At 35.0% G+C, this 26,236-nt stretch overlaps 1 protein-coding gene across 2 annotated transcripts in view; it reads left to right on the forward strand.

Annotated features, from left to right (window-relative positions):
* LOC105836910 (sodium- and chloride-dependent GABA transporter 1) overlaps positions 1 to 26,236 on the forward strand; it is a 365,264-nt gene that overhangs the window by 188,595 nt on the left and 150,433 nt on the right. For both annotated transcript variants that reach the window (XM_036285958.1, XM_036285959.1), the window contains exons 3-4: positions 24,670 to 24,970; positions 25,110 to 25,296. In XM_036285958.1, coding sequence (XP_036141851.1) covers positions 24,670 to 24,970; positions 25,110 to 25,296 — 488 coding nt within the window. The remainder of the gene's footprint in view (positions 1 to 24,669; positions 24,971 to 25,109; positions 25,297 to 26,236) is intronic.

The following is a 26,236-nucleotide window of genomic DNA, read 5'->3' on the forward strand; positions in this document are numbered from 1 at the left end:
CTACTTAAAAGTATTTAGCAAGGGAACGCTGGAACTAGGGAGGGGGGGAGTTTGAACTGTGCTCTACTTATTCCTCTTTGGGCGTTGTGAATGTTCTGAAAACAACAGAAGTAGGAGCATCGAAAGTGTGTGTTGGGGTTACAATTACCCCGTGTGTAGGGAACGTAACAAAAAAAAAGGAAAAGTTCCAAATTTGAAGGGTAAGTAAAGTTTTTTTTTGTTTATTACGTATCATTTACGCATAAAGTACTTATATATATTATCAATGTCGCGATCATTTTGCAAAAATATGCTGCAATTGTAGTATTACAAATTAAAAAATTTTTTTATAATAAATAAAATCTGTTGTAATAAATATTTTTTGTATTAATAATTATGTTTTTGGGTATTAATAATTATGTTTTTTAAATAAATATTACTATTTTCTTTTACTATTGTGTTTAAACTGCATTCATTTTTTACTAAATTCACATTACAAAATAAATATATTTTTTGAACAGAATAAAAAAATTGATAATAGATTCTTAAAGTACAACTCTTCCCCTTTCCATTGATCACCATTTTAATTACTTTATCTATTTTTTTCTAATAAATACGGGCGTTTTCAAAAAATCTCTTTTCTTTTAATATCTTCGACTTTTTAGCCAAGACCATCATAATTCTGAGATTTTTTCCTTTCGACTAAAAAAAAAGAAGTTAAAATTGATTAAATACATTTGGAGATATAAGTCAACGAAATTTTGGGGTTAACGTAAACCCTGTGTGTAGGAATCGGGAGAAAAATAAGGTGTGTAGGCAGAGGGTTAAGTTACAAAATTATTTATTTCAAAGAAAAAGCGTTTTGATTGATAATTTGTTTAAGAAATTTGTTTTAAAAATTAAGTTAATATTTAATGAATTATTTACTACTCTTCTGATGGAATAACATTGATTTTGATCGGTTGTAGGGTTATTTAAGTTGCTGGTAGCCATATACAAAATAATTTTGTTGAAATATGTTATTTTACAATTTTATTTATTTTAATATTTTGCACAGACAGAAAAAATAAAAAATCAGCTTCCACAGTTTTCTTTAGAATTTATATCCGAATATTTCTGTGAAAAAAAGATTCAAAGGTTAAGAAATACGATATGTAGCCGATTTTAAATAGTAAGTTTTGCGTTTCCACCACTGTGCGCGGTGGCGGGGGGAAGGAGGAGAAGCGGCGCCGCTGCCTGTGCTTTGCCGCTCTTACGTCTCGCCGCACCGCGCCTACACTCGTAACGATGGTCGCTACACACATTCGCGATTACTTGACAAAATTAGGAGGAGAGCGTCCCAGGTGCGCACAGATCGAAACAGACACCACCAATCAGATTGCTAAGTTAGTTAGAGTTAGGATAAATTTATAGAATTTTATTGATGGTGTTCGTTTTGATCTGTGCGCATTTGGAATTCAGTCATTAGGAGTTGGCAAAGATCGGACAAATTAAAACCGTAATAAACTTCTGTTTTTAAGAAAGTCGAAAGAGAGAAAGCGATAGAAACTTATGAAATCTACAAATAATCTAATTTCTATCGTAATTGTGAATAAGTAAATTAATAAAAGTTCTTTGTACGATAGATTCTTTCTTTTTCATAAATATCTTATTTACAGTATCATACAATTCTAACTTTCTTATCGAATTGTATCGTACTGATAAATTCTTGATGAAAACATGGGAGCGTCCCAGATGCGCACAGTAATAAACGGACACAGCAGGCTGAATGAAACGGACACAGATCAAATGCGCACAGACCAAATGCGCACAGACCAAATGCGCACAGACCAAATGCGCACGGACCAGATGCGCACAGTAACAAAACGGATACAGTAACCAACAAACTTACCACATGGGTTGCGTCTTTTCGAGCACCTTACCTGACGGGGTGGGTGCGGGAGGGGGGCAAAGCCCCCCCTTGCACCCGCGTATGTGTGTGTGTATGTGTGCAAAGCATTCTCTGCACCACATAGGTTTGCGACTGTGCGCATTTGGTCCGTACGCATTTGGTCCGTGCGCATTTGGTCCGTGTGCATCTGGTCCGTGCGCATTTTGTCTGTGCGCATTTGGTCTGTGTCCGTTTCATTCAGCCTGTTGTGTCCGTTTATTACTGTGCGCATCTGGAACTCACTCGAAAACATTGATAAAAATTACCATAAATTCACAATTGATTCTCAAATTGATAATTTTTTTTTATAAGTGTATTATAATATTTGCCGCATCAAATTCTCTCATCGTTTCTTATCTTTTTTTCCATGGAATGTTAAATTAACGAAAGTTTCACGATTAATATCTACGATTGATTCTTTATACATTTTCTTTTTGAAAATACATATTTAATTAGAAAATTACACAGTGCGCGATTTATCAATATAACATGTTACACTCTTTATTCATAACACGATAGAAAAATATCTCTTGATGTAACAATTTCACAATAGATTATGCCTTCTACGATAATTATGCTTAGAGATTGATGTTCAATATCAAGTATTGTTAATTCAACGAAGAGTTCTTCTTTCATAACGAGATAGGGAAAAAGATAGGGCTTTTTTTATCTTTAATTACATTATTAATTACGACAAATTTTCACTGATCGATTTAAAATAGATACCAACAAAAATACGAGAAACTAATTGATTTCTCTTTCGTAATCCATTACTTCTCTGAATCAAAACGAAAGAATTTCAAGAAGTGATATGATTGTCTATCGTTCTCTCGTTTACTGTTAGGAAAGTATAATTTATCATTGGAATATGAAAAAATATCTAAGGAGATGTGTTTAATAGTTCTGTTAGAATCTATCGTTATTAATTAATAATGTATTAACGATAGAAGAAACTCTAAGTTCTCTATCATTATGAAAGAAAAACTCTTCGTTGTATTAACAATACTTGATATTGAACATCGATCTCTAAACATAATTATCGTAGAAGGCATAATCTATTGCGAAATTGTTACATTAACAGATACTTTTCTATCGTGTTATGAACAAAGAGTGTAACATATTATATCGATATATTGCGCATTTTGCAATTTTCTAATTAAATATTTACGAAAAGAGAATATTTGAAGAATCAACCGTAGATATTAATCGTGATAAACCTTCGTTAATTTAACATTTCATGGGAAAAAAAAAGATAAGAAACGATGAGAAAATTCGATGCGACAAATATTATAATACATTTATAAAAGAAAATTATAAATTTGAAAATCAATTGTGAATTTATGATAATTTTTTATAAATGTTTCTCTTTCGATTTTTTTAATTAAAAGTTTATTACGGTTTTAATTTGTCCTATCTTTGCTAACTCCTAATGAGTGAGTTCCAGATGCGCACAGATCAAAACGGACACCACCAGTTAAATTCTATAAATTTATCCTAACTCTAACTCAGCAATCTAATTGGTGGTGTCCGTTTCGATCTGTGCGCATCTGGAACGCTGTCCTTCTAATTTTATTAAGTAATCGCGAATGTGCGTAACGGCCGTCGCTACGACCCAGACAGCACATGTAGATTATGAGAACGATAATAGGATATTGCGAAAGTATATTGCAATATTCGTATAATATTAGAGATACGTCTGTGATATGACGAGTATATACTCATAACGTACTATGTCCGCGTTGCCTTATCCCATAGAATTTCGCTGGCAGTTTATGAGAATATACCGAATATATCTTAAGAATGTTGTACGTATGTCTAAAGTATATCTTCAGTATATTCACAATATGTCTACAGTATGTTCACATTATATGGGCTCATGCATAATGAGAGGAATAAGGAACAAGGAATTAAACATACAGAATTAGCAAGAAGAAATAAGAAGAGGAATTAATCATTTCGCACATCAGGAAGCTATCGCAAAAAATGAAGCGTAATATCTGTTGAATACGCTGCGGTGCTTTGGGAAATTATGCTCAGATAATTGTAGGTTATAACCTAAATAATATATGTATATATACAATATATATATATTATTATAGTTTACGTTACTATATTATATCTTATGTACACACCAGAGTTATCTGGGCGTAATTCCTGAGAAAACCACGTTGTCCGTGAGTTCGTGTTCGCACGTTCACACCCTACACTTCACCACGTGTCTGCATCACACGGCAGACGAAAATGCGTAACGTTACAGATCATAGATAGCGTTGACATGATTCACTTTCGATATTACGCGGATATTTTGGAAATATGTGATAGATATACATGAGATATATCATAGGATATTTTACGGATGTTTTGAGTATATTAGATATAATCTCAGTATATTCAGTAGGAGTTGCGAAGTTCAGTCGCTATATTCTAAGTTTATCTTGAGGATATATCAAAATGACATTTTACTGAGACGTTATATGAATGTTTTACGTATATTCGGTATGATCACAGTACATTACGTATGAGAGTATAATATTCGTACGATATCTGGTGCTGTCTGGGGAGTGTAGGCGCGGTGCAGCGAGACGTTGGAGCGACGAAACACAGGCAGCGGCGACGCTTCTTCTCCTTCCTCCCGCCGCCGGCAGCCAATGCTTGACACAGTGGGCCGCGCTATACCTCGAGATTTAAAAATTAATATCTACATTATTGGTGGATTTAACCAAGACAATATTGAACTTTTATGTTCATCTCGATCCCGTCTATCTTTCTATTAAGGGATGGGTTCCGGTTACATTTCACCTTTATACAGGGTGTCCCAAATCTGGTGTGCAATACTTCATGGAAAGATAGACGAGATCGAGATGAACATAAAAATCCAATATAGTCTTGGTTAGGTCTATCAATAATCAAGATATAAATTTTTTAATTTATGCGAATGAGAGCGCGCCTTGCGCGCCGAAGGAAGAGCTCGAGCCGCTCGAGTCATAGCATGGCCTACTGTCTCAAGCATTGGCTGCCGGCGGTGGCGGGGGGAAGAAGGAGAAGCGTGGCGTCGTCGCCGTTCCCACGTCTCGCCGCACCGCGCCTAAGCTCGCGTCGATGGCTGCTAAGCATACTCGCGATTACATGACAAGATTATAAATTATTAATAAAAATATGACAAATTAAAATCGTAATAAACTTCTGTAAATAAGAAAGTCAAAAGAGAGAAAGCGATGGAAACGTATGAATCCTGCAAATAACATAATATTTGCCGCATCAAATTCTCTTATCGTTTTTTATGGAATATTCAATTAACGAAGATTTATCACGATTGATTCTTTATACATTCTCTTTTCGTAACCATCTTATTAGAAAATTACAAAATGCACGAAATACTATCCCTAATATACACTCTTTGTAAAATAACACGATAGAAAAATATTCACGTTTGATCTAAGGACTTCAGGATAAATTATTCGATGCGACTTCTACGGTAATTATAGGTAATCAGAGATCAATGTTATGTCAAGTATCGTTAGTATGGTTAACTACAAAGGATTTTCTCTTGTATATGATAGAGAACTTCGAGTTTCTTCTATCGTTAATACATTATAAGTCACTGAAAATCTGTCGTAATTAATAATGCAATTAAAGGTAGAAGAAACTGTAAGTTTTCTATGGTTATAAAAGAAAATCCTTCGTTGTATTAACAATACATGATATTAAACATTAATTTTTAAGCATAATTATCGTAGCATCGCGCCTAAGCTATCGTGAAATCGTTACATCAAGAGGGAATATTTTTCAGTGTTATTACAAAGAGTGTAACATACTATGGATAAGTATTTTGCGCATTTTAGTATGACACCTCTCTCTCTCTCTCTCTCTCTCTCTCTCTCTCTCTCTCTCTCTCTCTCTCTCTCTCTCTCTCTCTCTCTCTCTCTCTCTCTCTCTCTCTCTCTCTCTCTCTCTCTCTCTCTCTCTCTCTCTCTCTCTCTCTCTCTCTCTCTCTCTCTCCCTCTTTCTTCCTCTTTCCCTCTCAAGCACTACGTAGTACACAAATACAATAAATATTACCACGTTTAACAACATTAGTTTGTACTATTCTACTTTCATTATGTGTGTAAATTGAAAATTTTAACAATTATCATTTCTTTATATTTTTAGTATTACACACGATCGAAAAAAAAATTATCAAAAATTATCACTAAAACTGCGATAAATAATCAGCACGATACTTTCTTTCTGAGTGTCGTATCGTGTTTAATGTTAAAAATGTTAAAAAATAGTAATCTTGTTAAAAAAATTTTATATGACATTTAATGAAACTCTAATAATATTGATTGGAACTGTTGTTGAAAATGACATTTATCGTGTTTCTGTAAATACTTTAGAGGGAAAGATATTCTGCTAACTTCGCGAAATACATCTTTTTATCTTTGTCTTTTTAATATAAAAATTGTAGCAACGTTCTGCTTTATTTAATTACACATAATGAAAGTAGAATAGTACAAACTAATGTTGTTAAACGTGGTAATATTTATTGTATTTGTGTACTACGTAGTGCTTGAGAGGGAAAGAGGAAGAAAGAGGGAGAAAGAGAGAGAGAGAGAGAGAGAGAGAGAGAGAGAGAGAGAGAGAGAGAGAGAGAGAGAGAGAGAGAGAGAGAGAGAGAGAGGTGTCATACTAAAATGCGCGAAATACTTATCCATAGTATGTTACACTCTTTGTAATAACACTGAAAAATATTCCCTCTTGATGTAACGATTTCACGATAGCTTAGGCGCGATGCTACGATAATTATGCTTAAAAATTAATGTTTAATATCATGTATTGTTAATACAACGAAGGATTTTCTTTTATAACCATAGAAAACTTACAGTTTCTTCTACCTTTAATTGCATTATTAATTACGACAGATTTTCAGTGACTTATAATGTATTAACGATAGAAGAAACTCGAAGTTCTCTATCATATACAAGAGAAAATCCTTTGTAGTTAACCATACTAACGATACTTGACATAACATTGATCTCTGATTACCTATAATTACCGTAAAAGTCGCATCGAATAATTTATCCTGAAGTCCTTAGATCAAACGTGAATATTTTTCTATCGTGTTATTTTAGGAGTGTATATTAGGGATAGTATTTCGTGCATTTTGTAATTTTCTAATAAGATGGTTACGAAAAGAGAATGTATAAAGAATCAATCGTGATAAATCTTCGTTAATTGAATATTCCATAAAAAACGATAAGAGAATTTGATGCGGCAAATATTATATTATTTGCAGGATTCATACGTTTCCATCGCTTTCTCTCTTTTGACTTTCTTATTTACAGAAGTTTATTACGATTTTAATTTGTCATATTTTTATTAATAATTTATAATCTTGTCATGTAATCGCTAGTATGCGTAGCAGCCATCGACGCGAGCTTAGGCGCGGTGCGGCGAGACGTGGGAACGGCGACGACGCCACGCTTCTCCTTCTTCCCCCCGCCGCCGCCGGCAGCCAATGCTTGAGACAGTAGGCCGTGCTATGGCTCGAGCGGCTCGAGCCCTTCCTTCGGCGCGCAAGGCGCGCTCTCATTCGCATAAATTAAAAAATTTATATCTTGATTATTGATAGACCTAACCAAGACTATATTGGATTTTTATGTTCATCTCGATCCCGTCTATCTTTCCATGAAGTATTGCACACCAGATTTGGGACACCCTGTATATGTACAGTATGTCTCAAAACATGGGGATCGACGCTCGTAAAAAGGTAGAAGAGATCGAAATGAACATCAAAGTTCAATATTGTCTTGGATTAGATCTTAGGTTAAGTCTTAAGTTAGATCTTGGGTTAGGTCTTAAGTTAGATTCACCAATAATCGAGGTATTAATTTTTCAAATTATTCAAATGAGAGCGCGCCGAGGGAAGATCTTGATCCGCTCAAACTATAAGCTCAAACTATAACACGGAAGAAAAAATCTATCGTGAATGTATGATAACCTTTCATTAATTTACTGTTCACAATTACGATAGAAATTAATTAAATTATTTGCAGATTCCATACGTTAATATCTCGATTATTGGTGGACCTAAACCAAGACAATACTAGACTTTTATGTTCATCGCAATCCCTTCTACCTTTTTATGAGCGTTGACGCACGTGTTTAGGACACCCTATAGTATCGAAATTTATATATGTATTATAGGGCCTATACATATATAAATTTATATATACACATATATATATTTATAAATATATTTTTTTTAAGTAAAAGAATATAGTGATTGAAAACTAACCAATTTGAAAAAAAATTTAACTGCAAGTTCATTTTTCTGACATCTATTAAACTGATCTATAACAAATAAGTATTTATGAGCATCAAGTGTTCATGCATCATCACGAAGTGATTGATTGCGTAGGGTCTTCGAAGTCAAGCAATGTCGACGGTGGTTCACAATTGGATCGGTAACCATTTTTCTGATCACAGAAGTTAAGCAATATTAAATGCAACTATGGTGTGCGTAACTGTGTTTGAAAAACAACGCTAGTTTAATTTTTTTCTTACTTTATATTATTTAAACATTTTCACAGTGTTATTTTAACATTTTTGCAATATTAATGTAGCATAACTATGACCATTGACAGCAGCGCATGTTCCTGAATTTAGTTGCATCTAAATTTGACTTCAAAAATTGTGTAATTTTTTATTACCGACAGGCGTCGCATAATTAATCTACTCGTAATTAAAATGACTTCTTCAATTGTATATAAGAAGGAACAGTTCGACGCCTCTTCGCTCATTGAGCGAGTGTAGTACCGGCCTCTCCTCTCCTCCTAGAAAAGATTATTCTTCATAACGGAACGTAGCAGAGAATACATCCCTTGGAGGTTGATTCTTGTCCATCTACCAACGCAGAAATTCTTCGTCGACAAGTCAACGCAGACACCAAAAGAAGGAGAGAAGTCGACTCAGACTTCATCTCCTGACTCTTCGGAAGAAGAGGAAGAGAAAAAAGAAAGATACGGACCAATACTGGTCCTATCGAGAAAGAAGAATATAAAAGGTTTTTTAAAGCGCCGAAATACCCCTGAATTTGTAAAATCTAAATTGTAAGAAAAAGAAATAAAGAAAATTAAACAACAAAGACGAAGTCATCCTTCATTAAATTTTGGCGAGACGGTACTCCACATTAGGAGAATACAATATTATTTACAACAACATTGCAAATATTATTTTCAACATTACCAAAATCTCCAAATTAAAGCCAAAGTTGGTTCATAATGATGTTGTATACAACGTTAAAAACTACTTACTTGGAAACGTTACTATGTCAGTGAATATTATTATAATAATGTTGCAGCAATAATTTTTTGCTTACTGGTTTATATGCTAGTATACAATTTACGCTTTATTCTTATATTTCTATGATGGCGATACGACTTTTTTGTCCATGGTCACGGCGACCGTGATCTAGAGATGGTCATTTCGACTTTTCTTATTGGTGGATTTGCAAACAAGAGAACCTCGCGAATCCGAAAATTCTGATTTTTAATATAATATAAAACTTGGCATAAATGTAGAGAGGGTAAATTTAATACATAAATTTAGAAATTTTTAGTTGGTGCTTATAAATGGTTTAAAGGGTGTAACAATTCCCCGTAGAACAACACCGTTACCGCGACAAACCACCGTCGGGTCGTCGATCTCGACGACGGGCGCTACGCGCCCACCTAAGCGCTACCACAAGCACATGCCATGCTCGCGCCAGCGAGCACGAGACGACACCGTGCCACATCTATCAGGCCGCGCAGGCGCATCGGCGCCCGTTCAAAATTTAGCATGCTACGATCGCCGAGGGCGATCGTTTAACCAAGAAACGGTCCCGGCCCGATAAAACAATCGGGACTCCGAACACCCCACGATCCTTCCCGATGCCATACTCCCACTACCCGAGCAGCGGAGGAACCTCCACTCCGCTCGGGTATAAAAGGAGAGCGACGGGCAAGAATCGGGACTCCTTTTCTGACTCCGCCGCGACGCAGAGGTTTAAGCAATCGGCCTCGGTCTGGGTTATACCGGCCGTCCAAAAGCGAAGTCAGATCCCGCTCATCCGAGACTAGGCTACCGAGGTGAGGGAATTACGCCCGCCCCGGCCGGGATGTACCGGCTAGCTCCCGTCTCCGAGCTTATCCTAACGCATCCCCAACGGCTGCAGAGGTGTGGGGAAACTCGCCTCGACTAGGGTCTACCGGTCAGCCGTCCTCACCAGAACACTTATCCGAAAAACATCTCAAACACCCCGTACCTATCACACAACTGACGGTGAAATCCGCCGCGCTCACTGTCCCGCGATCACACCCGCGCGCACACGCCACCCCGTAGCAGCCAATACCAGTGCCGCCCATACGACGCGACCAATCCCAAACCGTCGCGCTATTGCCACGCTCATCAGCATTTAAAAAGGTTCGCGCACTATTATAAACTCATTGTAAATAGAATGAATCTAATATCAAAATAAAGCAAACTGTTATCTCTTTAATCATGTCGTGTCTCCGGATTCGTCTCTCCTCACCTGTCCCTGTCCCGACTGACGACTATCCGCGCTACCGCCCGGGAGGACCAAAACGGGTTGTTACAAGGGTTGAGATCACTCTTCAAAAGCTGACGGTTTTTGTTTTTTCTCGCTATATCTCGTAAACTAAACAAAATATCAAAAAATGTTTTATACAAAAGTTTTACAGCTTATATACTTCTTTTAACTATTCTGTTAATTTAAAAAAAAAATTTTTTTTTTTTTTTCAAAAATTCATTTATACTTTTTTTATTTTGAATATTTAATCCCTCATAATTTCAATTTCAGTGAAATTTGGCACAAATATAGAGAGGGACAAAACATGAATTTAGGAAATTTTTAGTTGGTGCTAAAAAACGGTTTAAAGGTTAAAACCACTCTTAAAATGTTGAGATATTTTTGGTTTTTTTCGATATCTCGAAACATGAAAAAATGTTTTATATAAAAGTTGTACAGTATAAATACCTCCGTTTAACTACGTTTAATTATGTTTATTAAAAAATTTTTTTTATTAAAAACAATTTTTCTAATTAAAAAAAATTTTTAATAAAATTGGCTTTTATGTATCTAACATTTATAAAGTAATTATACTATCTTATACTACGTATTGGTTTTTCTTCTACTTTTCCACGATTTTTCTTTTATAGTTACTATTTAAAATTTTGTCTTCTGGTTCACAATTATCTTTATTATTAGGTCCATAGTTATTATTATTTTCTACAAATCTTTCCTCTTCATGTTTTACAAATTCTATGTCAAGTAAAATAAATCCACTTTCTAATAATTTTGAAATTCTAAAGTGGTGTGTACATCATATGCTACATTATCTACTCACTACTGTGATTGTTATAATATCCTCTATCACTTCATGTAATTGTATTTCTCTTTCATTTATATCATTAGGAGAATATGTGTAATTTGAAATAAAACAATTAACATATTAAGAACGTTTGCAACATTTATGTGTAATATTATGCTTTGTTTGATTAAAAATTTAAACAATTTAACAGAATAATCAAGCACACGTTAGACGTCACTTGATACTGATGTGAAAATGATGCGTAACATCATTAATAAAGATGTTTTATTAATAAACTTTTATTAATACGTGATTTCCATTTTATATATAATGCATACTGTGACATGATAAATATAAAACATGAATGTGAAATATGTGACATAGATAGAATGAACACTGTGTGAAAGCAATGTGACTCCTCTAATATTGTGCGCAACTGTTACATAAAAAATAATACATACAAAAATGCAGATAATATAAATATATAATATTATAGCACAGATAATATATAATACAGATAATATACACATAGATGATACAAATAATACGTAGTATAAAATAGTATAATTTATAAATAGTAGTAGTATAAAATAGTATGACTTTATAAATACATAAAAGTCAATTTTATTAAAAAATTTTTTAATTAAAAAAATTGTTTTCGAAAAATGAACATTTTTATTTCAATGGAGATATTTATACTGTAAAACTTGTATAAAACATTTTTTAATGTTTCGTTAAGTTTACGAGATATATCAAAAAAAGGCAAAAATGTCTCAACCTTTGAAGGGTGATTTTAACCCTTTAAACTGTTTTTGAGCACTAACTAAAATTTTCTAAATTTATATATTATCTCCCTCTACATTTGTACCAAATTTTATTGAAATTGAAATTTTGATGCAATAAATATTCAACATAAAGAAAGGTAAAAGGCATAGCGGAATAAGCAGGTGAAATTTGCCCCCGTACTAATCGAGCTCAAATTGATATCATTAGTTGGCACCCTTGAGATGTAAAACTTCCCCAAAAATTAGCTACAAAATTGCATTTTTAGTGGAGTTATGGAGGGGAAAAAAAAATAAAGAAAGTGGTTTTTTTTCGAAAATGATTAGACCGATTTTAATGAAAAAAATATATGTTGTAAATATTGTTTAGACAAGTTTAAGAAAATTTTAAGTAATTTTTGTGGTTAAAAAAAACCTGATAAAAAATTTTTTGAATTTTTTATGAATTTTTTGGGGGGTGATAGTTCTGAGATACCACTTTTATATTTTCACAAAAACATCTCTAGATTTTCTTCTTTAACACATATTTTTTTCAAATCAATCGGAGTGGTGGAACATGGTTAAAAATAATAATTCACACCGCGCCGCCGTGCCGCGCCGCGCCGGCTGGGCGACCGGGCCGCGGCGCACGGCGATTGTTGTCATGTTGAACTTACATACTAGTTGCAGTGTTGCAATGTTTAGTTGCCAAGAAAAATTATGATATAATAATATAAAATATAATAACACGTATAATATTTTCAGGACGTCTGCAGTTAGCCTATAAAACTTATCGTTTCGGCAGTTTATCACGAGGAGATTGCAGTACGTTTTTATATTCCATATGTTCGGAGTGCTTTTTTAATGTGAGTCCTTTTGCCTCTTACATTATCTTTTTGGCAAGTGGACTCACATTAAAAAAGCACCACCGCAACCGATCTGAGCACAGCACCGACACCAGCCGACCGGCCACACGCAGACGCACGCGCACTGCGACACCGTCGCCAGCACACGTTACGAGTATACCTCGCATTACGAGATCACACGTTGTATATATTAGCATAGGGCATAGAGCACCGTATAATATTAGCGTAGGATTTGTTACTTTACAATAAATCACATTTAAACGAATATCGCCTGTTTTCTCACTTATTTGAGCCCGCCGCCCACATAGAATTCATGGTTACAATATTACAAACATATGAAAAGAAATGGTACGAGTGTGCGAAATGTTTGGCTGTCCTGTTCGAGAAGGTCAGGAACTTTATTTATTTCAGTTTCTAAGAAATAAAGAACAATATAGGATAACTTGGCTATCTTATATAAAAATTAATCGACCCAAATTGATTTTAAAAACAAACAGTCGCGTATGTGAGGTAATCGCCTAATCGTTTTTTTTTTTCATTTAATATAATTAAATGGTTGTATATACAATACTTACATTTTGCATAACATTTTTAATATCAACATTACTTAATCACCAGATTCAATCAATAAAAACCTTAAAAATCTTGTAACACGTTTATAACCTCATATAAACGGAGTATGTTTACTATGAGTATGATGAAACTGCAGCAGGCCCAGTATGGCGATGTTAGAGGTGGTGGAGGTTGTGCTGTGGGGTTCGGTGTCGTTTATCTCTTTATATAGGACTTTAAAGACATTATGCCCTCCCTATTCCGACCTTCTTATCCGTCATTATGTGCACTCCGAGCGGCGTCTCTTGCTGAACCAAATATAGAGTTTCTAATCCTTTCTACATCAGTTCTTTTCAGAGCTTCTTTGAATCAGTACTTTTCAGATATTTTCTACATCACTTCTTTTTAGAATTTCTTTGCATCAGTTCTTTTCAAAGCTTCTTTACATCAGCATTTTTCAGATACTTTCAACATCAGTTTCTTTCAGAGCTTCTTTGCATCAGCACTTTTCAGATATTTTCTATATTAATTCTTTTCAGAGTTTATTTGGATTTGTTTTTTTTTAAGTTTCTTTACATCAATTTTTTTCAAAGCTTTTTTGCATCAGCACTTTTCTGATATTTCGGGCATTATTGATGCACTAATATAGAAAATATCTGAAAAGTGCTGATGCAAAGAAGCTCTAAAAAAAAATTGATGTAGAAAATATTTGAAAAAGAACTGCTGTAGAAAAGATTGGGGACTCTAAAACAGATCTGCGCCTTCAGTGAGATTATGGAGAAAGCGCGCGCGCGCGCGCAAGCACACATTTTATTAGGTTGCGTAACCTATAGAGTAATCTAGTCTCAAAAAACCATTTTTTTGACCTTTGACCATACGTATCCCAAAAACAGACCACTTTTGGACTTTGTGCCCATTATGACTTTTGATCAGCAGGTAAAAACTAATTTTTCTGAAAATTTTAGACGATTTGATCAAAATTCAATCATAATGTGTGCGGGGTCTTTTGTTTCTCTTGAAACTAAACGATCGGATTTAAAGAGGAAAATTCTTTAGCTTATTAACGCCTGCGTCCGGTTTATCTTTAACCTGCGGAAAGACGAGCACATTTTGCCACATTACCAAGCCCTGCGCTGGCTGTCGCCGGATGACCGGAGGACCTACCTTGTCTGCTGCTTCCTATTCTCGGTCATCCCTGGTGAAAATGTAAAATCGGAGCGTAAGTCGAATGTAAAGGGAGAGTAATAGAAGCGTTAACAAACATTCTACGAAACGTAAATTGGAACAATAAAATGTAAAAGAAGCGTTAACACTTCTTTTACATTTTATTGTTCCAATTTACGTTTCGTAGAATGTTTGTTAACGCTTCTATTACTCTCCCTTTACATTCGACTTACGCTCCGATTTTACATTTTCACCAGGGATTCGTTCCGGGGCCCCAGTCCTACATCATTATTAATCTACACCTTTACACTCCTCTCCGCCCAAACACATGGGTTTCCCCTCTAGACCTGGCAGTTCCTCTCTGTCGAACTGCCATCTTCCAGCGCTCCTTTCAGTCAGCGGGCGCAATTCTCTGGAACTTTCTACCGACGGTCATTTGCTCGGCCGGTTCCTTAAATGAATTTAGGGGCGCCCTCTTCCGTCACCTGTGGCGGAATACAACGAATTAGGCCCCCCTCTTTTGGAGGGGGAGCTCCCTTAGACACTTCAGTTTTTAATTTTCAATTTTGAGTTTTCTCAACTCTGTATCTTTGATGGTCGCCCACGTCGTGATTCGTTGCATTTCCTTGCAGGCGAATGAGTACTTCACTGCGTTACCTAATGCTTTCTTTTACTTTTTCTGCATTTCTAATATGCTGACCGTTTCTGAGCTTCTGTGTTATCTCGGTTATCGGTAGCTGCGTTGTACATGTTATAATCTACCGCGTGCTTATTCTTGCGAACCTGGCATATCTCTCTCGCTCTTTGCCTTACTATTATATTATATTGTATTGTTATTCTAATCATTTTCTATGATGTCTGCTGCGTTGTATTATAGTCATCATTATTTCTCGATCACGATTAATTTAATTTAATGTATTAGCTAATCTCTGTATGTTCTTAGAAGGCTGCCCTAGAACTTTGAATAAACGCTTTTCTCTCTCTTTCTCTCTCTTTCTCTCTCTCTCTCTCTCTCTCTCTCTCTCTCTCTCTCTCTCTCTCTCTCTCTCTCGATCCCAGCTGGACGACGTCTCACTCAATTTCGCTAGCATCAGCACTATCACTCTATTAAATCGTTCTACCTGGCCGTTTGCTTTTAGGATGCCTACACGACTAGTATGTACTCGATTGTCTCCAATTTAACAAATTCCTTGAACGATTCCGACATGAAGCAAGTACTCCTATCCGAGATTAACTGCTTCGGTCGGTTGTGTACTTAAAAATAATCACGGAGGTGGCCCAGCGATTTTTCCGTCGTTGTAGATTTATATGGGTAAATTCAAATAAACTTCGTGAAGACATCAACAATCACTAATACATGTTTGTATCTTTTTCTTGTTTTTTTTAATGGCCCTAAATGGTCGAATGGTGGCAAACGGTACGTTTTCTTTAGGTATGCTGGTATGTAAATGACCTTTTACCGTGCCACTAGTCGATGAAAATTCAATGCATCGCAAACAATTAGCTATATGTTCTTGACCTTTTTACGCATATTCGGGAACCAATAGACTTTCGTAATATTATCGACGACCTTGTCGACGCTCACGTGTCCAAGATCATTGTAACGCCCTATTGACATTCGTTTCCATAGACCGGGGCACATAAAATAATAACTTTTTATTTTTGTCCTTCCGATAAACTAAACCATCGCGCAGTTCGTATAATTTAATTTCCGATTTCTCGAATCTATTGCGGAGTTTAGTAATTTCTTTGCCACGATCCTGGCAAATCGATAACGTCCGATAACTCAAACATACTTCCTTCAAGCATAAGCACGTTATAACAACGACTCACAGCGTCCACGTGGCTTATTCGTCTTCTCGGGCGATGTACTATTTCGTAATCATAACTTTGTAAAAATAAGGCCCATCGCGAGATCCGGGGATTCACATCTTTTTTAGTTAACGTGAGACGAAAACAATCGGTAATAATTCGGAATTTACGTCCTGCCAAGTAGATATAGAATCTTTTCAGCGCGTAAACGACTGCAAGACATTCTAGCTCGAAGCTATCTTAATTCAACAAGGGTCGTTCGCTGACTCCAGAACGAGACCGGACGCCACGTGCCATCGCTCTGTTTCTGAAGCAAAACAGCACTATACCCTCTAGCGCTCGCATCACAATGGAGTTCCGCCTTCGCGCGAGGAGAATAAATGGCTAAAACCGGAGTGCTCGCTAATAATTTTTTAAGCGTTTCGACTGTCGAATGCTCAATCGCTCCAAAACTAAAAAAATCGCCTTTTCTGAACAAATCGTATAACGGCTTCGCTCGAATGGAAAATCCAAGGATGAATCTCCGAAAATAGCTCGCTAACCCAACGAATCGCTGCACCTCAAATTTACGTAACAGCTCAGAAATGTCATTTCGGTTTGAGCGAAGTGGCACTTGTCTAATCTAAATTGTAAATGATACTTCTTCGCCAATTCGAATACCCCCGCTAGGGTCTTAACGTGTTTGTCTATGGTCGTTGAAGTGATTAACAGATCGTCAAAATATAATAGAATTTTATTGCTTCTTAACAACGGCTTAAATATTCTATGAAGTGTTACGCGTTTTCCTTCAGTTCCGTCCTGCGGAACTGTGACACGGATCAAAAATGGTACAAAAGGGGGAAAGAGGATGGACGTTCCCTCGAATGCCTCCTAATTTATCGCTAAGCGATCTGCGGGACTTATCACAAATGTTGGGCCAGACACGCACCTTCGTCGTATCAAATCCGAACGCGAAAATAACATAAAGATCCCACTTCATGCTCATACGGAGTATTTAGCCGGCTGCTACAATTTCGGTAGAGGGGCGCGGCGGTAGGCCACAGGCGAACGTTTGGTTAATTAGGGCGACACAAAACGGCACAAGAATTAACGAAGACTCAGAGTAAAACATATTAACAGCGCGTTTATTGTAACGAAAGAAATTAACAAAAAAAATAATAATGAGAGAATAAAGAAATACAGTAGAAGTTTCGCTTAGCGCGCGAATGACGGAGCTCGCAAGAGAATAATCGAAATGCTTGACAACAGAAATTACCGCAAAAATATCCGAATTGGCTGGAAAGCGCGAACAAAATAATTACCATAGAAAAAGGTGCGAAAATAACAATCAGTTAGATGAAGACGCGAAGCCTAACGACAACGACAAGCCGCGAGACGAGAAGTAACGCGAGAACGCGAAGGCGGCGATCACGACGCAAACGAAATTACAATAAAACGACGACGCGACATTCACGAAACGGAATTGACGGAAATAATACTGACACATAACTTGGGAGGAGCCGGAGTCTCACCATCGCAGGTATCGCGACGCGAATTCTCGAAGTACGCAATGCAATCCGGCTGACACGCACTTCGCGCGTATGTACGGTATGGCGGTCGCGCTACCGACCTTCTCCCGCGAATTAATACTCTTCTACGCTACGACCCGGGGCCACGATCCTCGACGAGCGAGCTTCACAAACGTTATTCCACGATACGTGAATCTTAACCGCCATGAGTTCTTGGCGGCCCGCTGCACATGGGAGTCGATCGCTTGTTCTAACACTAAGAAGTACGCTCTTGCGCTGTACAACACTAAAGAGCTCGCTCCCAGAACGCTAGTGCGATCCACCGTGAGTAGCTTTACAAAATCAATTACGCGTTACGGGCAACCTCACCGGGCTTTCTTGTCCCTCCGAGTTCTCTCCAAGGCCCTCGCTCCACCTCGGGATTTTCGTCCTTCGCTCGTTACACCAGGAACTCGAGGACGGCGGGCTGCCGATACGCTATACACAACAGCTGGTGCGGAAGAGCGATCAATAACGCAAGGTGCTCGATCGCAAGTCGATGTGTGCCCCACGCAGGGGTGCGCTACGTGACGCTAGCCAATAAGGGTTACGCGTTACGCACTTCGCGCCCTCAATGACGTACGCGACCCAATTTCGCGAGGCGTTCTTCGATCGCGGGGCCCTTGATTCTCCTCCCTTGCAGGCGGCCTTCCGGTTAGTCTTATCTCCCCGGGACCGATACGGAGGCTAATTAAAGCTGAAGGGTCCTCCGTTGCGGATGGCCTCGTCGGCTTTTCCGATGCGACGCCTCATCTAGTTTTTTGCCGTGCCGCTTGCTCTCGCTGGGATCCCATGCCCCCGCGGCAATTGTCCTCGGCCCTGTCCTCTATTTTCCGCTGCTCCGCCAAGGCCGAAGAGTTAGAAAACACAATGCTCAGCAAATATTAGCAGCACTCCGCAACATCTTGCAAGAAAAATGAGACAATTTAAAAATGGGACAATTTAAGACAAGAAGAAATAAGAAATATAACTAACAATATGTGTCAACGAATATAAAAATTATTATATACAAAAAGAAGAATTCAATTTAAAGTCCTAAGAATCGAGAAAGACACTAACTGGCGTCGGAACGTTATTAACTTCCGAGCAGTATGAATATGAAGTAAAAATGGATCACGGTTATATCCCAAACTGACGTTTGTGTATGCATTTCGGATATCAGAGAAAATTTTATGGTAAAAATTGCTATGTATGATAGTAACCATGAATTATAAGAAAGAATTTCAGAGAATTATACCATAAGTAGTGTAAATACCCTTACGGAAAAAACACTAAAAATAACACTTTTAAAAATACTCAAATTGAGTATAATTTGGAACAAGGGGTAAACTCAATTCAGTGTAAACACTCAACTTGAGTGTTCGCTTTTTAATTTACTTTTAGACTGTTATTACTCTCAACTTGAATGTTCTCGATCTAATTGAGTGTTAATTTCAATGTTAATCCTAAATTTAAGAATAACACTGAAATTAACATTCAATTAGATGGCAAACATCCAAGTTGAAAGTAATACTCAAATTAATATTCAAAGCCAGCTGAGCACTCTAATTGAATATTTATTTTAGATATTCATTTTATGTCCATTTCTACCAATGCAGATTAATTTTAATCTCGGTTGAACTTGCTTTTTTTGCTTTTGTTTTTATTTAATATTTTCTAATCCAATGTTTGAGTGCACACTCAATATTAACCCAGATAACACAGTGTCTTCTTAAAGAATTCATAAAGTAGTCTTCCTTTCTGAACAGTAGTTCCTGAGGAATTGATAGAAGAATATTTCAAGAATAACGTAGGAAGTTACATGCACCATGATTCGAATTCCTCACGACTTCTTAAAGTATTCATATAGAATTATTTGTTAGAATTCTTCAGAACTTCTTAAAGTATTCATATAGAATTACTTGTTGGAATTCCTCAGAACTTCTTAAAGTATTCATTAGGACTTCTCCAGATATCTGAAACGGAATTAAAAAATTTATTTTCAAGATTTCTAATAAATGTTCCGATTTTTATAATATTGGAACGTTTCTCAGAAAAATTTAAAAAATAAAAAATTCTGATTAATTTTGTAAGAGGAAGAAGATCATACCACGTTTTAGCCAAGCCATAGTCGTACCTGTTAAAGCATGTTTAATTTCTGTACCTGAAAAAATGGTCACCCATCCAAGTGTTAACCATCGCCAGCGTTGCTTGACTTCGAAGACCGTATACATCCTAACGCCCCGTGATGATCCATGAACACTTCTTGTTTATGCATACATATTTGTTAATATATTGTTTTGTTAATTATATATAGCGCATTTCGTGTATAAAAGTATAAATTAGCATTTATTAAGCGATATGTAATTATAAAAATGTAATTGAGATTATCCAAACACTCGAGTAATTTCTGATGAATACTTAAAGTATTCCAAATAATAAATCGCGAGGTATTCATTGCAATGAACTCTTAAGGAATACTTCAATATGAACTCATTGTGGCTAATTCCTCAAGAATTCTTTATGTATTCATTTTTTTACTTCTCCAAGTATTCATTAAAATGACTTTTTTAGGAATTTCTGTTCATCTCTGTGTTATCTGGGAAATGTATACCTTCAACCGATAGATGTTGAGTGTACATCCCCAACGTTTCAGTGTTCACACTTTATGTTGGAAGTATACACTCATTTATTGTGTGTTATATCCAAATGTTGAGAGTATACTTTTAAATATTCAGTATTTAAATCCAAACTTTAGTATGAACACTCAATCATTGGGTGTACACACTCAATGTTCAAGTATAAACACTCAATCTTTAGTGTAAATACTCAAGATTTGAGCGTATACACCTAAATTTGGGAGTAAACTCCCAAAATCGAGTATTAACATTCAATTTTGAGTGTAAACTCTCAGAATTAGAGTGTTTTTTCGTAAGGGTTACTTTCAACTTGGATATTTGCCATCTAATTAAGTGTTAATTTCAGTGTTATTCTTAAATTTAGGATTAACATTGAAATTAACACTCAATTAGATGGCAAACATTCAAGTTGAGAGTAATAACAGTCTAATTAAAAGTAAATTAAAGAGCGAACACTCAAGTTGAGTGTTTACACTAAATTGAGTGTTTACCCCTTGTCCCAAATTATACTCAACTTGAGTATTTTTTAAAGTGTTATTTTTAGTGTTTCGTAAGGGACATGTGCGCCATCTTATGACACACATACGGTAATGTTTTAGAACATATATACCTGGAAGGGAAATGAAGGATCGAGCCTGTGTCTAAATTGAGTGCGAGAGAAAAAGACATTTTAATGAAAGAGAAACAGAGAAAAGTAGATTTTAACCTTAGTCCGCAATGCGCAAGCGCGGCGCGAGTTAAATAGTTTATAGTATTATTATTTGTAGGAGGTTAGGAGTTACGATATATGTCGGTGACATATCAATACTAATCGAAAAAGTTTATAAGAAAAATGCCAGGTCCATATTGCGTTTTATGCGGTAAACATGATAAATCGGTATCTTATCATGAGTAAGTAAAATATACGTCATATTTTATGTATACAGTAAATTATGGGATTAAATATTACTCTCTCTTTCTTATAATACTTGTTAATAATGCAAATGTAATATTAATTTTATTCTTTCTCAACCGATTTCCGAGAAATAAGGAACATTGTAAAAAGTGGCTAGATTTCTGTGGTATTAAAGAAGTCGTTTTAAGTACGGTTACTAAATTATGTTCCTATCATTACATATTTACGTATAAATAAAGTTTATTATTATTTATTATATTATGTGTATTAATTATTATTTTTTCCATCATCGTCAATCGTATCCTAATTAAAAATCACATTTCAATTTTCAAACGCGCGCGATGAGCGTGACGTCATCCACGTTTGCGCATTGCAAAGGTTATAATCTACCTTTCTCTCTTGCACCCACACATGGACACAAATCTTTTCCATGGGAAGCATAGGCTATTCCCCTTCCAGGTATATATGTTCTAAGGGTAATGTACAAACTCTCGAAGAATTATCGACACTTTGTTGCTTTTGCAAGTTTAACCTTAGCTAAACAATCTATTCGTTTTTTTTCCTAAAAAAAGGACAACTTTTCATTCCAGCCTTCGACTCGTGCGTCTATCCCTGGATTCGTGGATAATAGCTGACTTGTTGCACAATATTTTATTACAAGAAAGTAATTAATATGACACGCTCAGTTTTGCTTTACTGTAATATCATTGGTCATTTTATTCACTTTAAATTCTTTTTCAATGCATTAAAATTTTGTTACATATAATTTTTAAGTAATTTTATTAATAACATACTTATATTTATGCAAATAATTTTTGAACATTGTAAAACAAACTCATAATATTGAATATAACATTTTAATATAAAAGAATAATAAATAATATACATTTTCTATAAATATTTATTTTTATATTTGGCACATTTCCTTGATGTCATTACTTATTTTTGTGTAGAAAGGACTAAATCGTTTTTTGAAAGTAATTTTGTTATGATATGATTTCACATAGTTTGTAGTGTCAAATTAACTCATTAAGTTTCTGTGACTTTTTCAGTGGTATATTTTATACTATAAATAGTATAAATCTAATCCTCAAAAAATTTCAAACCAACTTTTTCTTATGTAAAATTTTTTGAACATTCAAAATTGACACATTCAAAAAGAACGACATCCGTCGTCAGAATTTCTTAAAAATGCGATCTGGACAATTTATGTCAATTTATTTGCAAAAAAGATGATTTTTTCACTAAAATGTTTTTTTTTAATCAATATTTACACATAGAAAACGGATGGAAATATTTCTAAGAAGTAAAAATTTTGTGTCCATGAACTATGAACTATCAAATATACGTGTGAGTATATTTTAATTTAAGAAAGCGACATCCAATATAGCGGTTAGAAAAGGGAATGTTTATGAAATTTTCGATTTCCTCGTATGTAAATATTTCTTTCAATCATTTTATTATCCAAATTGATCTTTAGAAATTTCGGGGGTCGTTGATTGCGACTCTGTTATTAAACATGTCAACTTCAAAATGGCGGATCCAATATAGTCAAAAATGTTTGAAGTCAATCACATTTACGGAAAATTACTATATGGAAGTTTTTTGCGTCGCTGATTACAAATCTGACATCAAAATATTGAAACTCAAGATGGCGGATCCAATGTGGTAGTCAAAAATGTTTGAAGTCAGTCAAATTACTGAAAATCACTATATAGGTTTTATTGGTTCGCTGATTACAAATCTGGCATTAAAATATTTGAACTCAAAATAGCGAATTCAATATGGCGGCAGAAAGTTTTTGAAATCGCTCAAATTCGCTGAAAATAACTGTATGAGGGTTTTTTGGCTCGCTGATTACGAATATGTTGAATCAAAATTAAATATTGTTGAATTGAAGAAAGTGAATCAAATATTGTAGTGTAGCCAGCAGAAAATGTCTAAAACTGTAATAAATTTCATGTGTGAACATTTATGGAGGATTCTGATATTCATCTCTGTTCGAAAAAATTGTGCTACATTCATACTAAACGTTGCTATAAAATATGTTCATCATACGAAGTAAAATGAATGGATCGTGGTACGCTTCTCAGAAATCAAAAAATTGCAGTCAAGAAAATGTCATTGCCCACTTGGAGATGAACGTAAATAGAGAGCTTTCAATTTTTTACTTTTTTCCATTCTTTAGTTTTTTGGAGGCTTTTTTGTATTTGTTTCTATGTTTTGTATTTTTTAGTTTCTGAATGTATATGATAATGAATATCGAAAGTACGAGGAAAATAATAAAAGAAAATTAAATTTATAGAATAGAACTTATAACTCTGCTCCCATATGAGTTAGATAAATTTTAAAGTTGATGAATTTTGAGTAATTTTGGTTATTTCAATTATGAAAGTAAATTCGCCGTTCACAAATTGATAATTCTGAAGCCAGATTCGTAATCAGCAACCCAAAAGAACTCCATATAGTAATTTTCAGTAAATTTGATTGACTTCAAACATTTTCGAACGCCATATTGGATTGCCATCTTAAATTTAACATGTCTGATAACAGAATCGTAATCAGTGACCCAAAAATCTCTAAAACCCAATTTGGATAATAAAGCGATTGAAAGAAATATTTACATATAGAGAAATCATAGATTTCATAGATTTTTTCTCTTCTAACCGCGATATTGGATGTCGCCATCTTGAATTGAAATATACTCAAGCGTACATTTAAAAGTTTATGGTCTATAGACGTAAAATTTTTAATTCTCAGATATATTTTCATCCGTTTTCTATATGTAAATATTGATTAAAAAAAATTTCTGTGAAAAAATCAGTTTCTTTGCAAATAAATTAACATAAATTGTTCAGATCGCATTTTTGAGAAATTCTGACAACGGATATTAAAAGTTCAGGAAATTTTATATGAGAAAAAGTTAATTTGAAATTTTTTGAGGATTATTAAATTCATAGTATAAAATACCACTGAAAAAAGTCACAGAAAATTGTCCGCTTGGAACTTAATGGGTTAAAACAAGTATACAAGAGTTTTTTTAAGAGCATTTTTGGAGAACGCGTATACTTAAGGTCTTTTTTGTACTTTTTTAAAAAAGGTAATTTTGTTGTTAAAAAAATACAATAAATATGTTTATTATTGATACTAATTAATTTTGACCTTTACTATTTCTTTATTATTTTTTTAAAGGTTGGTTTGGCAATCGGTCTTGGCAATGTCTGGCGATTTCCATACCTATGTTACAAGAATGGCGGAGGTGCTTTCTTAATTCCCTATTTCTTGACGCTGTTTCTGGCTGGTATACCCATGTTCTTTATGGAGCTTGCTCTTGGACAAATGCTTACGGTGGGCGGCCTTGGAGTCTTTAAGATAGCACCGCTGTTCAAAGGCATCGGTTACGCCGCCGCCGTCATGTCCTGCTGGATGAATGTTTATTACATCGTTATTTTGGCCTGGGCAATTTTTTATTTTTTTATGTCAATGCGCAGTGGTAAGTACATTAAATTTATCTATACTGAAAACGATTCTTTTTTACACATTTTATCGGGTACCTTACATTCAATGATAATGACAAAAACAAGAAAGAAAGATTTCATTGAGTTTACGTAACTGTTTCATACTATTCATAGAATTGCCTTGGGGAAGCTGCAACAATGACTGGAACACCAAAAATTGCGTGAATCCTTATGATAGAAGCTCGTTGTTTTGCTGGAGCCAGATCTCGGCAAGAAACGGTAGTGTTGTCAAGATGTGCACGGTTAATCATGTTAATATGACAGTAACGGAGCTTACGGATCCTGTAAAGGAGTTTTGGGAGTCAGTATAAATACAATTTTTCATTTGCTTTCGAGTACGTGATGTCGCAATTTGTACATTTCTATTACCGGACTATATGAAGCAGATACACTGCATACATGAAGCAGAAAAAAATGACATAAATAATAGTCAAAATTAAATAAAGTTTAAGTTAACATAATTCCGTAAGAACTTATTTTACAATTTTTTTTTAATTTTAAAGAGAAAATGTCTTTATAAGAAGCAACTTTGAGTTTTTTGTTTTATAGCATCTTTACCTCGTAATTCCCATAAAAATGATAACATGTTTTTAATATAAAAAATTATATAATTTATCGGACCGGATAGAATTAAAAAAATTTTTTTCGTCAATTTCAATTACGGGGCCACAAAAATCTATCTTTTTCCTTTAATCTGAAAAAATTTTATGTGTACGATTTTCTTATTGATAAGTAACACTACCCAATTGCTACTCACCAATCGAAATGAAACTTCGCACACTTATAAAGCATTAAAAAATATTGAAAATGCATTTTTTTATTTTTTCACAAAACGCTTTTTAATCCTTTGACTGATGAAGACAAATTGTACTTTGTGACATTGTCAAAAATGTGATGACACAAATAACACTGATGGTTACAAAACTTGGTATTCTAAGATTTTTTGGGTCACTAAATCCGAATATATACTACTAAAAAAAATAGAGAACACTTTTCGTGTACTGAAAATTTAGGTCATTTGTCAAACTGCTGAAACTCACAAGGAAACCTCGCGAACCCAAAAATTCTGATTTTAATGAAACTTGGCATAAATGTAGAAGGGGTAAATACATGAATTTAGAAATTAAAAGTTGATGCTTATAAACGGTTTAAAAGATTGAAACCACCTTTCTAAAATTTTGAGTTTTTGCTTTTTCTCGATATATCTCGTAAACTAAACAAAATATAAAAAAATGTTTCAT

The sequence above is a fragment of the Monomorium pharaonis genome, chromosome 4, assembly GCF_013373865.1.
Source record: "Monomorium pharaonis isolate MP-MQ-018 chromosome 4, ASM1337386v2, whole genome shotgun sequence".
NCBI classification, from domain to species: domain Eukaryota; kingdom Metazoa; phylum Arthropoda; class Insecta; order Hymenoptera; family Formicidae; genus Monomorium; species Monomorium pharaonis.